Genomic DNA, 14,883 nt, shown 5'->3' with positions numbered 1-14,883 from the left:
AGCAGCACGTTTAAGCTTGATCAGCTGTTGTTAGAATTTATTTAATATTAATTTCTAGTATCAGCTGATGTTTGCTGGAGCCACAGCTGTAAAGCTGCTGCTCATGATATCAGTTTGGTTATCTGGTGAGAGGGAAACATGAAGATGAAACCAGGAGATGTCCTTACTGAATCATCAGAGCTAAACAGGTAATGGAGAAACAGGTTTACCTTTTAGGCGACATGAATGAGTTGAAGGGAAGTTATGAACTGTTTCTGAGAGACAAATAACACCAGCATCCTTTTCTACGTAGCTGACAGCTGGTAACTGTGCAGGGGCGGGTCTAGCAAAGTTTTGCCAGGGGGCCAGGTAGGGCATTAACAGGGAAAGGAGGGCACAAAGAAATACTTCTCTTTCTTATTCTCATTTAAAATGTCTAGCTTTTAAAAAAATTATTATCTGAGTCTTACAACAAAGAATTGATAGATTGATACATATATACCATCAGAACACTGTACATCACTGTCACAACAGTGTTTGTTTTCATTCAAAGGCTTTATGATTTGTCCTATAATGGTGGGCCGGTCTCTAGTCAAAGTTCTGAGTACAATCAAAAGCACCACGACTGCAGTTTTTGTGTTGGATGTAAAAAGCAGGCTAGAATCATGGCGGCGGTCAACGACGGTCCAGGCGTGGGATTTGTCTCGTGGAAATATGCACATTATCTTTTCCTTTCTGTTGGTAGGTGGCACAGTGCACTTGTGGCAATTAAGCAAGCTAGAAGACTGGCAATCTTGCTGGGTATCCAGTTACGGAAGCAACACATTAACAAGAGAATTCTGAGTAAAACCAAAGTTACTTTCCCTAGTAACTAGTTACTTTGAAAGTAACGAGTAACTTGAAGTAACTGAGTTACTTTTTTAGAGAAGTAACTAGTAATGTAACTAAGTTACTAATTTAAAGTAACTTACCCAACACTGGTGAGCGCATGCATGCACGCACGAAACAGGCAGACTGGGGGCAAAGCTGCTGTAAACATGAAATAACTATAAACGCTTACAGCTAATATTAAAAACTGTAAGTTAGTGAAACGTTTTAATGACAGGGATACCCATCATAATATGGAGGTAGAAAAACGAATATTCCTTGTAATATATAACATCACTGAGTCAGCAGAGTCACTATATATGAGAAAAGGCATTATTTTACATTTAGTTTCCAGTTTGAATGGGCCAACAATTCCCCACAACACGTGAACCCATTATTTCAAATTATTGCGGGTAAAGGTGTTTCTTCAAACTTTTAGTCATGGGGTGTACAGTGGTCCCTCGCTGTAACGCTGTCAAAGAATTGTTTCAGCAGGCAAAGAAAGACACAACTCAGACATGTATATACATGGGTGATCTCAGAGGAGACTCACACTGAGACATCAGTTCCCTCTTTATTTATACACTGCTCCTTCCTAAAATATGTCGGGGCGGCGCCCTTTGTGAGTAAAACCAACTCCTTACAAGGTGATAAGCATGAAACATTCTTAAACTGTTAGAAATAGTAACAGGTGATAAGCATGAAACATATGTTCAAACAGTTAAAAATAGGAACTGGTCAAGCTTATCTCAGCAAACTCAGAACAGGTGAGGGTTCCTGTGGTGGCTTTCCTCATGCAAGCTTTTGTCATGAAACACAGTAAAATAGGAGATTTAAATGAAGCTAAACAACTAGGGGTTTTTAACTAGAAGAAAGCAGAATACATATAAAAAATCCTATAACAAACGCAGTTCACCTTTTTTACATGTTTGGGGGGGGGGGGGTTGTTGTTTAGTTGTTTTTTTGTTTTGTTTTTTTTTACAGCGCATTGTGTTCTGGGACCTGATTGGCTGTAGGCCATTGTCAACCAATCTCGTGCTGTGTCTCCTGTAGCTTGTCAAATTTAATAAAAAAATAATAATACATTTTATTTGAGGGCGCCTTTCTAAAACCCTAGGTCACTTTAAAAAAAAGAAAAAGATATCAATAAAACAGTAGATTAAAATACATTCTAATAAATTAAAATTTAAAAACCCAGCAAAATACAAAACACAGCAAATAAAAACAAACCAAAAAAACAAATAAACAAGATTTGACAGCAAGTAAAATCTGTATTAAAGCGAGTAAGCGAGTTTAAACAAGTAGGTTTTGAGTTGTGACTTAAATAAGGGAAGGGAATCTATAGCTGTGTCCCAAAACGTCGGCTGCATCCTTCGGAGGTTGCAATTGAAGGCCGGTTATGTCACAGCCAGGCAACGAAGGCTGTCCCAATTCGTTGACTCCTTCATATGCGGCCGACAAATGCGCCCTTCATTTCCTCGAATTTGAAGGATGGGTCGGGTGTGTCCTTCGTGGCCCACCAGAATTCATAGCGCGGCCCAGCCAATTTCAGTTTCCAACAATGGCGGCTGCTACTAAGTTTTAAAATTACTCTTATTAATCTTTCTGGGTCACAAAATAAACTTTTAACATATTTTCAGGTGAGAAGGTAGCTGTGTAAACTTCAAATATCTGCTTGGTTTATCAAGACATCACATATTTGCAAAAGTGCGCCGACGTTTTCGGAGACGTCTGTTACCCACCCGCTCGATAGCTAGCCGGGGGGTTCAATGGTCACTCGAGCCGGCGAGAGCAGCGGACTCCCGGCTTCATCGTTTTCAGACCCCCGCTGTCTTTCGCTACTCAGGTTAAACCCGGCCCACGTAGACCGCGAAGGCTGGGTCCTCCGAAGGATGCAGCCGACGTTTTGGGACACAGCTTATATTTCTTAAGGCTGGAGGGCTGGGAGTGAGTTCCAGAGCCGAGTAGCAGAGCGACTGAAAGCTCTGTGCCCCATAGTGATAAGGCGAGCAGAAGGAACAACAAGATGAGTGGCAGATAAAGATCTGAGAGAGCGGAATTTACATAAATCTTCGATCGCTAACAGCGTGACTCTGAAGTGCGGTACTGTATGTTTGTAAGTTTTCTCCCCAACAAACACAACAATGTCGACGAAATGTTTTGCACCATCAAAGGCAACCACGGGTGCCTTTGGTTTCATTCTGTAATACTGGACTTATTTTTCTACGAAGGTTTGAACTTTGAGAGTGTTTAAACAAGAGAGAAAAGTGTTAAAATGTTCATGCCTGTCTGAGAAAAATGTGTGTAGTGAGGGGTTTTGCAGCCTTAAGATCTCTATAATAATTGTAAAAACTAAAGTTGGCTACTTTGCAGATTTCACCTATCGCAGGTTATTTTTGGAAAGTAACTCCCGCAATAAATGAAGGACCACTGTACTTAGTTTTTCATACATTGCTTCTCCATTTTGGCTCAGTTGTTGTTAAATAAATAATGACAGTGTAATCTGATGATTATTGTTTTTTTGAGGTTGTAGTTACCTAATTTGAAGATCTGCTATGATACCTGATACAAACCTTAGCACTAAAAGAGGGTGTCTTTCTTTTTGCTATGACTCTAAAATGTCTGAAAAATTAAATAAAATGTGTCTCATTATTATCCAAAATATCCAAATCCAGCTCATTATTTCAACCCTGTAGTGCTGGATTGTTTATGTATGTAATTTAACATCCTCACGTATATATCAGGGGTACAGGGGACAGTGACAGGAAGGATTAAGGACCCAAATGCAGGACTCACAGACACAGAGTGATCAACACAAAAAGGCAGCTTTATTGTGCTGTAAAAACATTCTATAAAATAAACTTCAGAAAACCAAAACCAAAACTTGAACATGGAAACTGGAAACTAAGAACTAAACACTGGGAAGCTAGAAAACTAGGTAATTGGAAACTGGAGACTAAGGACGAAGAAAACCAGGAGCACAGAAAAAGCACACAGCACATGGGGTAACAACGCAACAACGGACAGGAAAAAACACAAGCCTTAAATACACAAGGGAGTAAAGAGTGAATGGGAAACAGGAGGGAAACACAGCTGGGACTAATCCTACAAAACAAGACAGGGAGGAAGCAAAAATTAAAGCACTGAGCACGAGACGCGAGACTGTCAAAGTAAAACAGGAAACAAGAGACATCAAAACAGGAGGCTACAACAGTCCACAATAGGGGGAAAAAAACAGTTCTGGTGGTCACCCGCCTGGCTTCAGTGCCAAAACAGTTCAGGAGGCCAACTGCGTGGGAGGCGGCGGTGAAGCAGGTGGCGTGGTTGAGCAAGCAGTGGCACGGCAGCCACAGGCGGTTGAGTAGGTGGCGGCAGCACCATGGCAGCTACAAGCGGTTGAGCAAGCGGTTCCACAGAAGGTTGTGCGGTTAAGCAGGTGGCAGCACGGCAGGAGCAGGCGGTTCCAAAGGCGGTGGTGTGGTTAAGCAGGTGGCGGTGTGGCAGGAGCAGGGGGCTGAGCAGGCGGCTGCACGGCAACTGTGAGCGGTTGAGCAGGAGGTTATGCGCCAGCCGCTGGCAATCAAGCAGGTGGCGGTGCAGCAGCCGCAGGCCACCTACAGGCAGTCGCAAAGATGGTTCCACAGGCAGTTCCTGCTGGAGGCGGCACGGTTGGGTAAGCAGTGGTGCAGCACCTTCAGGCAGTTGAGCAGGTGGCGGTGCAGCAGGGGCAGGTGGCTGAGCAGGTGGCGGCATGTCAACTGCGAGTGGTTGAGCAGGAGGTTTTCGCGGCAGCCGCAGGTGGTTGAGCAGGTGGCGGTGCGGCAGCCGCAGGCAGTTCAGTGGGCGATTGCACAGACGGTTCCACAGGCAGTTCCTGCCGGCGGCAGCACAGTTGGGCAAGCAGTGGTGCGGCAGCCACAGGCTTTTGAGCAGGTGGTGGCATGGCATCTGCAGGTGGTTGAGCAGGCCGTTACGAATGCAGTTCCAGCAGGCAGCGGCGCGGTTGGGCAAGCAGTGGTGCGGCAGCCACAGATGGTAGAGCAGGTGGCACCGCGGCAGCTGCAAGCGGTTGAGCAGGCGGTTCCACAGACGGTGGTGTGGTTGAGCAGGTGGTAGCATGGCAGGAGCAGGCGGTTCCACTGGTGGTTCCCGCAGCTCATTCCTGCAGGTGGTTGCGCGGTGCAGAGGAGGTCCCCATCTCAGGCTGTTTGCTGGGTTCGTGTCATGGCTGCGTCGTTCTATCATGTGTGGCTGCGGCAGCTACAGGATGAAGGACCAAATGCAGGACTCACAGACACGGAGGGACAAACACAAAACACAAAACGGCACAAAACTGAGCTATAAAAACATTTTATAAGGTAACAACGCAACAACGGACAGAGGAAAACACAGGGCTTAAATACACAAGAGAGTAAAAAGGGAATGGGAAACAGGAAGGAAACACAGTTGGGACTAATCTGATAAAACAAGACAGGGAAGAAACAAAACTGAAAACACTGAGCATGGGACACAAGACTGTCAAAGTAAAACAGGAAACAAGAGACATACACAAAGACGCAGACTTGACACAGTAACATGACTGACTAGGGAACCTGAAACATGGAGACATAAGTAACTAACCATGGAACACAGGGAAAGCACAGTGACAGAAAATTAAAGACTAGGAATTATAAATATAACACAAGCAGAAAACAATAAAGAAAACAAAAACCACGAAAAACAACAAATCAAAGAATATAACTTCATCTAAAAAACACAAAACACTGGGTCACAGACCCAGTACCATGACACAAATATTTAGAACACACAGAAGAATTGCTTATCACAGCATTGCTCATTAAGACAACAATGCAGTGTTTTTTAAACTCTCAAAATATGATTGTGAATATTTTGATGTGGAAAAGTGGGATTATCCCCATTAGCAGCATCTCCTCCTCTCTGGCACAGTGAGGATGAGGTTGATCACACAGTCTGATGTGCATATGCGCTGCATTTGTCACACTGTATTTAAAAATGAGTCGCTCCATTGAACCTTAGGGTTACCAAATTTCACTTTAACCCCTGAACACAAGGATAACCTAATGAGGTCTTTGCCATCACTGATCGATAACCCCACCCATAGCCAACACCTTAACCCTGTGTTTTGGAGAAATGAAAGAAATATTTATTCAAGGGCGTAGATTTGGCATGGACAGAAAGGACATGTCCCCACCAATATCCAACGATTATTGAATTGTCCCCACCAATAATTTGATCTCTTCCAGCAAAGAAAAACAAAACCGATAGCAAGAAAAAAAAGCGATCTGTCAACGTCTCATTGACGTTGACACAAAGAGTTAAATTACGTTCTCTACTTGACTCCTACATCATGTGACAAATATGGCCAATGTGATTGGCTGTGCCTTTCAGAGAGCTCTGTTTAGTTTTAGCAGCGGCAAGCCTGCGCTGTGAGGACCTGAGGAGGATGGCAGAAAAAAGGAAGAACCTGGATATAAGAAAGTATTTTTCAAATAAACCTGTAAGTCACTTAAAGTCAAGTTCACTCATAAAATGTGTCCGTCATAATAACATTACAGGCTATGCTAGGCCATACACTCCCGATTTTTCCGGGAGAATCCCGAATTTCAGTGCCCCTCCCGAAAAACTCCCGGATCCACCATTTTCCCCAATTTCTCCCGATTTTCCACCCGGGCAACAAAATTGAAAAACCATATCCCAGATTGGCCCAGCCAATTCCAGTTTCCAACAATGGCTACTATTACTGCAGCTACTTAGTTTTAATATTACTATTATTACTTTTTCTGGGTCGCAAAATGAACTTTTAACATATTTTCAGGCGAGAATGTAGCTGTGTAAACTTCAAATGTCTGAGCCGACGAGAACAGCAAACTCAGGGCACATCGTTTTCAAACCGCCGCGGTCTTTCGCTACTCAGGTTAAACATGATATAGAAGTTACTTAACCCTTGTGTGGTGTTCGTATTTTTGTTACTCAGCCAGTGTTCATGGGTCTGGTGGACCCGTTAGAGTTTTGGCTTTCCAATTAACACTATCAAACAATTTTATGTTAAATTACTCAACAGATGTTTACTTCATCCCAATTACGAGCCATGTGAACAGCAAACATGGTTATTTTTTTCCCTTTACCTTTGTTCGATCACATTTATGAATTAATGTGCTTCTCGGTTTTTTTAATAAAATGTTATAAAAAATTTAAATCAGTTATAATCAAGTGTAAATATCTTTAGACCATATTTTGTAGGTTTTGATGGTATATACTGCCTAAAGGTGCAGCGGCCTCTAAATGGCATGGGTCTCACAGACCCGAACACCATACAAGGGTTAAATAACTTAAACATGTTATTGTTTGGCCTTTTTCAGTGTTTTATTTGTTCGTGAGTAAATCGGTTTGGCTGAGATTAAAGTTATTAGATTAGATTAAATAAAACTTTATTAATCCCTCTGGAGGGTTCCTCCGGGGGTTTCCACACAGCTGAAAACTGATTAAACAGAAGTGTGAGATGGTCGAGAATTTACGCCAGCGTCCGGTTATATTTTAGATAGCAAGGAGCAGACGGCAGAGTTTCACTCCACCGAGAGAGCTCGTGGCGTAATTCTGAAGGCTAGATCATCACAGTCACTCATTTCCGGCCTACCCGGCTTTCGGAGGACCCGGCCCACTTAGACCGCGAAGGCCGGGTCCTCAGGTGGACGCAGCCTCTGAATTTGGACACCCCCGGCCTGTTTACGGCCGGACAATATTAACGGTGACATTTAACTTATTTTATCCGATAAATAAACACTGTAAGATTCACGTTTTTTGTATTTATATGTATATGTATACCACTCCCAACCCCCAACAGCCCTTTTGAATGTGTCCCTAATTCTGAGGTCTCAAGGTTGGCAAGTATGTGCTAGGCTTGGCCCACATCAGTCTAAAATTGTATGTAACCATGAATAACGCGTTGCCATGTCCACCAGGAGAGACTGGACAGTATAGATGTAAAACAAATATGCCAGCAGTTTATCTCAGCTAACGAGAGGAGAAGGCATGTGTTTGGCTGCTTCACATAGTGGACATTGAGTTGTTGTGTGGGGCACCAGTAGTCCATGTCTGTTGGTGTAACAGTAGTTCATGTTTAGAATAAAAAATCCCAGCTCACTGATTTGATAGGGGCAATAGTGTGCCTAAAATGTTGCATAATTTTGGTGAGAGATCTTTTACTTTGTGGTAATCTTAGATGAGTAGTTTTGTATAAGAGATGTTGGTGTACTATAACCAGTGTTGGGTAAGTTACTTTAAATTAGTAACTTAGTTACATTACTAGTTACCTCTCTAAAAAAGTAACTCAGTTACTTCAAGTTACTCGTTACTTTCAAAGTAACTAGTTACTAGGGAAAGTAACTTTGGTTTTACTCAGAATTCTCTTGTTAATGTGTTGCTTCCGTAACTGGATACCCAGCAAGATTGCCAGTCTTCTAGCTTGCTTAATTGCCACAAGTGCACTGTGCCACCTACCAACAGAAAGGAAAAGATAATGTGCATATTTCCACGAGACAAATCCCACGCCTGGACCGTCGTTGACTGCCGCCATGATTCTAGCCTGCTTTTTACATCCAACACAAAAACTGCAGTCGTGGTGCTTTTGATTGTCTCAGAACTTGGAAATTCTGCCTTCTGAATAGGAAGATGTAGGTAACACCAGACTGCAGATGAGCTGCATACAGGGCTGGACTGGGACAAAAAAATCGTCCCGGGCGTTTTGACTAGAGACCGGCCCACCATTATAGGAAAAATCATAAAGCCTTTGAATGAAAACAAACACTGTTGTGACAGTGATGTACACTGTTCTGATGGTATATATGTATCAATCTATCAATTCTTTGTTGTAAGACTCAGATAATAATTTTTTTAAAAGCGAGACATTTTAAATGAGAATAATAAAGAAAAGTATTTCCTTGTCCCCCCCTTTCCCTGTTAATGCCCTACCTGGCCCCCTGGCAAAACTTTGCTAGACCCGCCCCTGCACAGTTACCAGCTGTCAGCTACGTAGAAAAGGATGCTGGTGTTATTTGTCTCTCAGAAACAGTTCATAACTTCCCTTCAACTCATTCATGTCGCCTAAAAGGTAAACCTGTTTCTCCATCACCTGTTCAGCTCTGATGATTCAGTAAGGACATCTCCTGGTTTCATCTTCATGTTTCCCTCTCACCAGATAACCAAACCGATATCATGACCAGCAGCTTTACAGCTGTGGCTCCAGCAAACATCAGCTGATACTAGAAATTAATATTAAATAAATTCTAACAACAGCTGATCAAGCTTAAACGTGCTGCTGTTGTTTAGCGCGACATCCGCTGGTTTCCTCTTTCTGGCGCAAAGTGGGCGATAAATATACAAGAGAGAAAAGCCGATCAGCTGATCACTGATCAGTTTCGTGATTGAAGTAGAAACGGGAGAGAATGAGAGAAGAAGAGGCAGCTGTGCAGCTCCAGCTTTGTGTCTTTTTCATTGTAGCTGAAGTCCGGGACAAACTGTGTTCCTTTTCACCTCAGTACGAAACGCGTAATATTTTCTCTGAATACCAGACGATTCTGTTTTTTAGGGGACGGTTGGCAACTCTAATAATTAACCGTATGAACAAAATAAAGTTCAACATCAGTAACATAGCACCCACCCAGCTGTATAGAAACTCCGTCATGCTAGCTAGCACGCAGTACGAAAATGTCAGCATACCGAAAATAAACTCCACCTAAACTTGGTTTATATCAGACTCCGATAGACTGCAGGTCATAGCTTCTTACCTGAAGTTCAGTTCACCTGACACTCGGACCGGCGGCCGCTTCGGGTCTCTCCTCTTGCCTCCCTTTTCCTTCATCCACCTGCTGCTTCCACCACTTGCTAATGTTACTGAATCTGTGGAAGCTCCGCGATATCCACCACACGAAGTAACGAATAACGAGCCTATCTAAATCCCAGTAACGAGTAACGTGTTCCTGGTTTTGGCATAATAACTAGTTACCGTGCTCGTTACCACAATAATAACGTAGTTACTGTAACGCGTTACTTAATAACGCGTTAGTCCCAACACTGACTATAACTGAAGTAATGTTGTTAAGTCCTTAAAGTCATATTCTTTTATTGTCATGACTGTATTTGAAGCTATTTTTATTTTTGTATGATACCTGATTTATATGAAATATGGCTGAAGTAAACTAAAGTCTAAAATACTAAAATCCTGTAGACCATTGTGTATATTCCAGACAGACAGCGAGTGAGACAGTGATTCTTATCATCTGGGTTGATGATGTAATCATAGCTGCCAACAGTGAAGATGCTATCAGACGTGAAACAAATGTTGAATGAGAAATTTAAAATGAAGGATTTTGGTGAGCTCAAACACTTCTTGGGTATTGACTGTATACAAGAGAACCATGAGATAAGACTAAACCAGACACGGTACGTCACAAAAGTCCTGGAAAAGTTCAAAATGTCTGACTGTAAGCCACGTTTTACTCCTTGTGAACTCAAAAATGACTTTGATGCACATGGTGAATCAGTTGATTCAGGAAAATATAGAGAATTAGTGGGCAGTTTGATTTACTTAATGACATGTACAAGACCAGATTTGAGTTGGATAGTGAGTAAACTGTCACAATCTCTGTCTGAGCCAAAAGAGCATCATTGGACAGCAGCAAAACATGTGTTACGTTACCTTAAGGGGACACTAAACAAAGAGCTGTGCTATAAAAGGACAGAAGGAAACCTAAATCTTATAGCATACAGCGATGCAGATTGGGCCACAGATTTGAGTGACAGGAGAAGTACAACGGGTTATTGTTTTGTACTATCCAAAAATGGGCCAGTCATTTGCTGGAAAACCAGGAAGCAAGCTACAGTAGCTTTGTCAACGTGCGAGGCAGAGTACATGGCGATGGCCGCCACAGTACAAGAAAGCTTATACCTCTCACAGCTACTTAATGGCATGGACATGAAAAGGCACTATTCACCAGTTACTGTTCTTGCAGACAATCAGGGTGCAATTGCATTGTCCAAAAATCCTATAAACCGTCAAAGATGTAAACACATTGATGTCAAGTATCATTTTATTAGGTCTGCTATAACTGAGAAGGAAGTACAAGTTAAATATTGTGCAACAGAAGACATGGTAGCAGACATCATGACTAAGTCTGTAAGTAAAGTGAAAATAGATAAGTTTACGCATATTCTGTTTGGAACATAAATGTTAATCTGTGAATGTTATATAAATATGTATATCATGTAAATGTGTAATGTACAGTGTTAAGAGCAAGTGGGGGTGTTGCCCTATCATATATGTATGTGCTCTTAATCTGAAAGGTATGAATACGGAAGTGTGTGTTCAATAAATGATGGCAGAAAGGAAGGCGTGTGCCTCTGATGTAAAACTCTAACAACGTGTATGTGGTTTATTCCTCCATGAGAAGTGCGAGTTACCACGGTATTTCTGCCCTAGAGAATGGAACATGCAACAGTCAGTCATTTGTTTAATAGTAATTAACATTATATAATTCACATATAAAACTATGAATTGTGATTTTAAATGGTTTAAAAGCATGTAGAATAGGATATGTAGGCAAGTATATTTCTCCTCTTTTTATTAAGAAGCAACGACAAAAAGAAAAAAAAAAGAAACAGGGAATGGTTCGGTGGTTGAATAATCCGTCCCCACCAATGCCAAAACCAAATCTATGCCCTTGTATTTATTGTTGGAAATTTTTAATTTTTGATGTGAGCCACATAGAATAATTATTTTTATTGTCCCCATATTACCAAAGACTTGACTTAGACCTCACAGAGTTAACCTAAGCGGCTGATCCTGCAAGTGGCAGTAATACTCCCGAGCTTGCCATTAGACAGTCCATACAGCAAGGGGCGCACTACGTTTCTCTTCACGTACAAATTGACCCCTGACCTCCTGTCGTCATCCGACCCTGAGTCTCACGTTTTCCTACTGTGACCTCAGACAGTTAGCACACTTCCCAGCTTTACCTTTAGCAGCAGGTAAAACCTCAGAAACACATTATTCTGGCCGCAGTGACTCTCGTTGTTCTGATTTAGTCGCGGATTTAACAGGAAGAAAAAAAATGGCCGGAGTCGAGGAACTGTCCCCCGCTACGAGCTCGGTGTCCGTACGGCCCCCAGAGGACGAGATTGACGACGACGAAGATGAAGATGTAAGTACCTTATTATTCATGGGTTCTTGAAAAAAGATTGAATGAAAATGGGACTTTAGCAGTGTGTTGCACTGTTTTGTTTGCTGTGTTAGTTCCCCTGCCTAAATAGGGCAACACCAAAGCTAACTAGCTACCTGAGGTATATGGTCTGTATATGGTCTGTCTAACAATGTTGCAAGCTAAAAACTAGTTTCACTGTACACGAATGTATTTCATGTTCCCACTTAGATGTTAGGTCATTTTCCTGTATTTTCTTACTCATTAGAGATGCTTCTTTGTGTTCTAATGCACGGCTCAAATGTTTGCTTTTTGTGGTCGTCCATAAGCTGGATGAGACGCTAATGGAGAGATTGTGGGGCCTGACTGAGATGTTTCCTGAAACGGTGCGCACAGCTGCAGAGGTGTCTGCACACTGCTCAGTCTCATTGATTAAAAAGTTCTACAGGTATGTCTCTCCCTGTCTGTTGCTTTTCATTAGTAATTGCATGAATGTGTTTGTCAAGAGGCCACAGTAAAGGATATAGCAGGTACAAATTCTTTGCTCGTGCCAATTAAGTCAACTCTTAACTTAAATCTGTTGGTTCAAGTATGCATTGAGTAAATGCTACAACATTATAAAGAACGGAAAAACACCAAACCACAACTGCAGATTTACATATAGTAAAATGCAATATCAATCCATGGATTTTCTACCACTTACAGGGTCTGGGGGTGAACTAATATTATTCCAGTCTTTGAATATTAGAGTCTAACTAAAAGGAGTATTAGAGTAACTAAAGGGTACAGTATAACACATTTTAAACTGCAGGTACTAATCAGGTTGGTGTGCTGTTTCAGTTTTTCCCGCTCTGCGCTCTGGGTCGGCACTACCTCCTTCATGATCCTGGTGCTGCCTGTTGTGTTTGAGACAGAAAGACTACAGCTGGAGCAGCAGCAGCTACAACAGCAGAGACAGGTGAGTGTTATGGGGCACTTTAGGTTGAGCGCTAGCTGATATAACACATGCATGGGGTAACTATGATGTACTTAATTGGTAGTTGTTCAGGGGAAAAGCATTTACTGGGAAACTTCAGTGTGCGGCCTGAATAATCGATTCTTCCCCCTTTAGATCCTGCTGGGGCCTAACACTGGAATGTCTGGTGGGATGCCGGGCATGATGCCTCCTGCACCTGGCAAGATGTGAGGGGGCAGGAAGGGCCGACAGGAGCCTGAGATCTGCTGTTGGAGAGGCAGCAGAGTCACTCGGAAGGAGAGACAGAGAGACCAGAGAGAAGAGCGAAGACCTGAAGTTTAAAGAAAAAAAGGCAGAGGCTGTATGTCAGCAGCGTTCAGCTCACTCCAGCAATATTGTGGAGGAGGATGTGATGTGTGTCCAACACTTCCCTCTCGCTGTCTCTCCTTACTCCCAGGATCATGCAGAGACTGATTTCCAGAAGCACAGCTTCTGTTATTTTTCTTTTTTCTTTTTTTTTTCTTCTTTTTTTAAATACTTATATCAGCTTAAATAATTTCTTCATAGGGGGATATCAGTTGAAGTTGGATACAGTGAAAAGATAAGTGTGGAGGTTAGCAGTGGTATAGCTCGGTGTTTGTAGTCAGAAGAATGTTACTCTTATTGGCAGTTCAGTTCATCTTCATATGCTTATTTGTTCCCCTTGCATTTGAAGAATGAAGTTAGAATATCTGATCATATGTGACAAGTTTTATTAAATTATAAGATGGGTGTCTACATTGACCACGTGCTGTGGTTCCGTCTTTGTCTCAGTTCACCAGTGTACTATATGTGTATAGTATGTCAGAGTGTAATGCCTCTCACTTTGAACTTTCCACGGTTATTGGTTTTATCGTGTCCTCCTGGTTAAATGACGCTGACGTGTCCAGTCTTAATTGAATGTAATTTTGTTTTCCTCTGTTGTCATTCATATGACAGTATTTTATAATTTCCACTGAGCAACCCCATGATTTTGTTTTGTGTTCAACATGACTGCCACAATTAAAACACCAAATCAAATAGAAAGCCTTGTGTCTACTTTCACCTTATTTTTGTGTGTAAGATCAAATATTTTGAGGTGTGTTTGTCAAATGTATTAAATAATCAACAAGAGGTATTATTGAAATTATCGTCATCCATTTTTTAAATTTTTTTTTGTAATCATAGTCTGTATTTATTTCATCACATTTTGATCATAAAGTCTTGATATTGGTTATTATTTACATGAGATATTTTAGCTTGTAAGAACCGGCTAACAATACTGATTCTGATCAGTAACTTGTCTTCAGATAAAGAGTTCCATTGTCATAGAAAAATGTTTTTATTGTATAGAAATGATTAGAAATTCAGAAGTTTAGGAAGTAGTATTTAGGACAATGCTGCATTCACGGGTCGTTTCCAAGGATTAATGTGTTAATGCGTTCCAAAGAATGCGTTCGAGAGACATAACTCCTTCAAATATTTTATGGGGATATTCGTTTAAAGCCTTAACTTCCGATGACGTAATTGGGAACACTTAAACGCAACATTAATACTAAATATTGTTTGGTCACGTTCATTTAACTGGTCAAAATAGAAATTTCCGCTTGCACCTGAAGAGTCAGAAATTCCCGCCGGTGACAAAAAGCTAGTTTTGTCATGAACGCAAAAAAGCTATCTTTTCAACTTTAGACGCTATATTTGTTTGTCATCCGTGAGCGTACTGTAGTTGGCGTCCGATAGCTAATAATCATACGATAATTTGAGAGTCTTGTTTTGTAATTTAACCTGTTTTTTTGTTTGTTTGTTTGTTTGCCTTGAAAGAACGGTGTTTGGTTAGCAAAGAGTTAG

The 14,883-nt window shown here is 41.6% G+C and overlaps 1 protein-coding gene across 1 annotated transcript; it reads left to right on the top strand.

Annotated features, from left to right (window-relative positions):
* Window positions 1-11,799: 11,799 nt before the first annotated feature.
* On the top strand, window positions 11,800-14,079 carry tomm22 (translocase of outer mitochondrial membrane 22 homolog (yeast)). Its single transcript, XM_063482133.1, has 4 exons — window positions 11,800-12,062; window positions 12,389-12,507; window positions 12,900-13,017; window positions 13,171-14,079. Exons 1-4 carry the CDS (start codon window positions 11,973-11,975, stop codon window positions 13,243-13,245), a joined length of 402 nt encoding a protein of 133 aa, XP_063338203.1. The 5' UTR covers window positions 11,800-11,972; the 3' UTR covers window positions 13,246-14,079.
* Window positions 14,080-14,883: the final 804 nt, after the last annotated feature.

This window comes from Pelmatolapia mariae, linkage group LG8, assembly GCF_036321145.2.
Source record: "Pelmatolapia mariae isolate MD_Pm_ZW linkage group LG8, Pm_UMD_F_2, whole genome shotgun sequence".
Classification (NCBI taxonomy): Eukaryota; Metazoa; Chordata; class Actinopteri; order Cichliformes; family Cichlidae; genus Pelmatolapia; species Pelmatolapia mariae.
The sequence above is the reverse complement of the archived record's forward strand: the minus strand, read 5'-3'. Positions and strand labels throughout refer to the sequence as shown.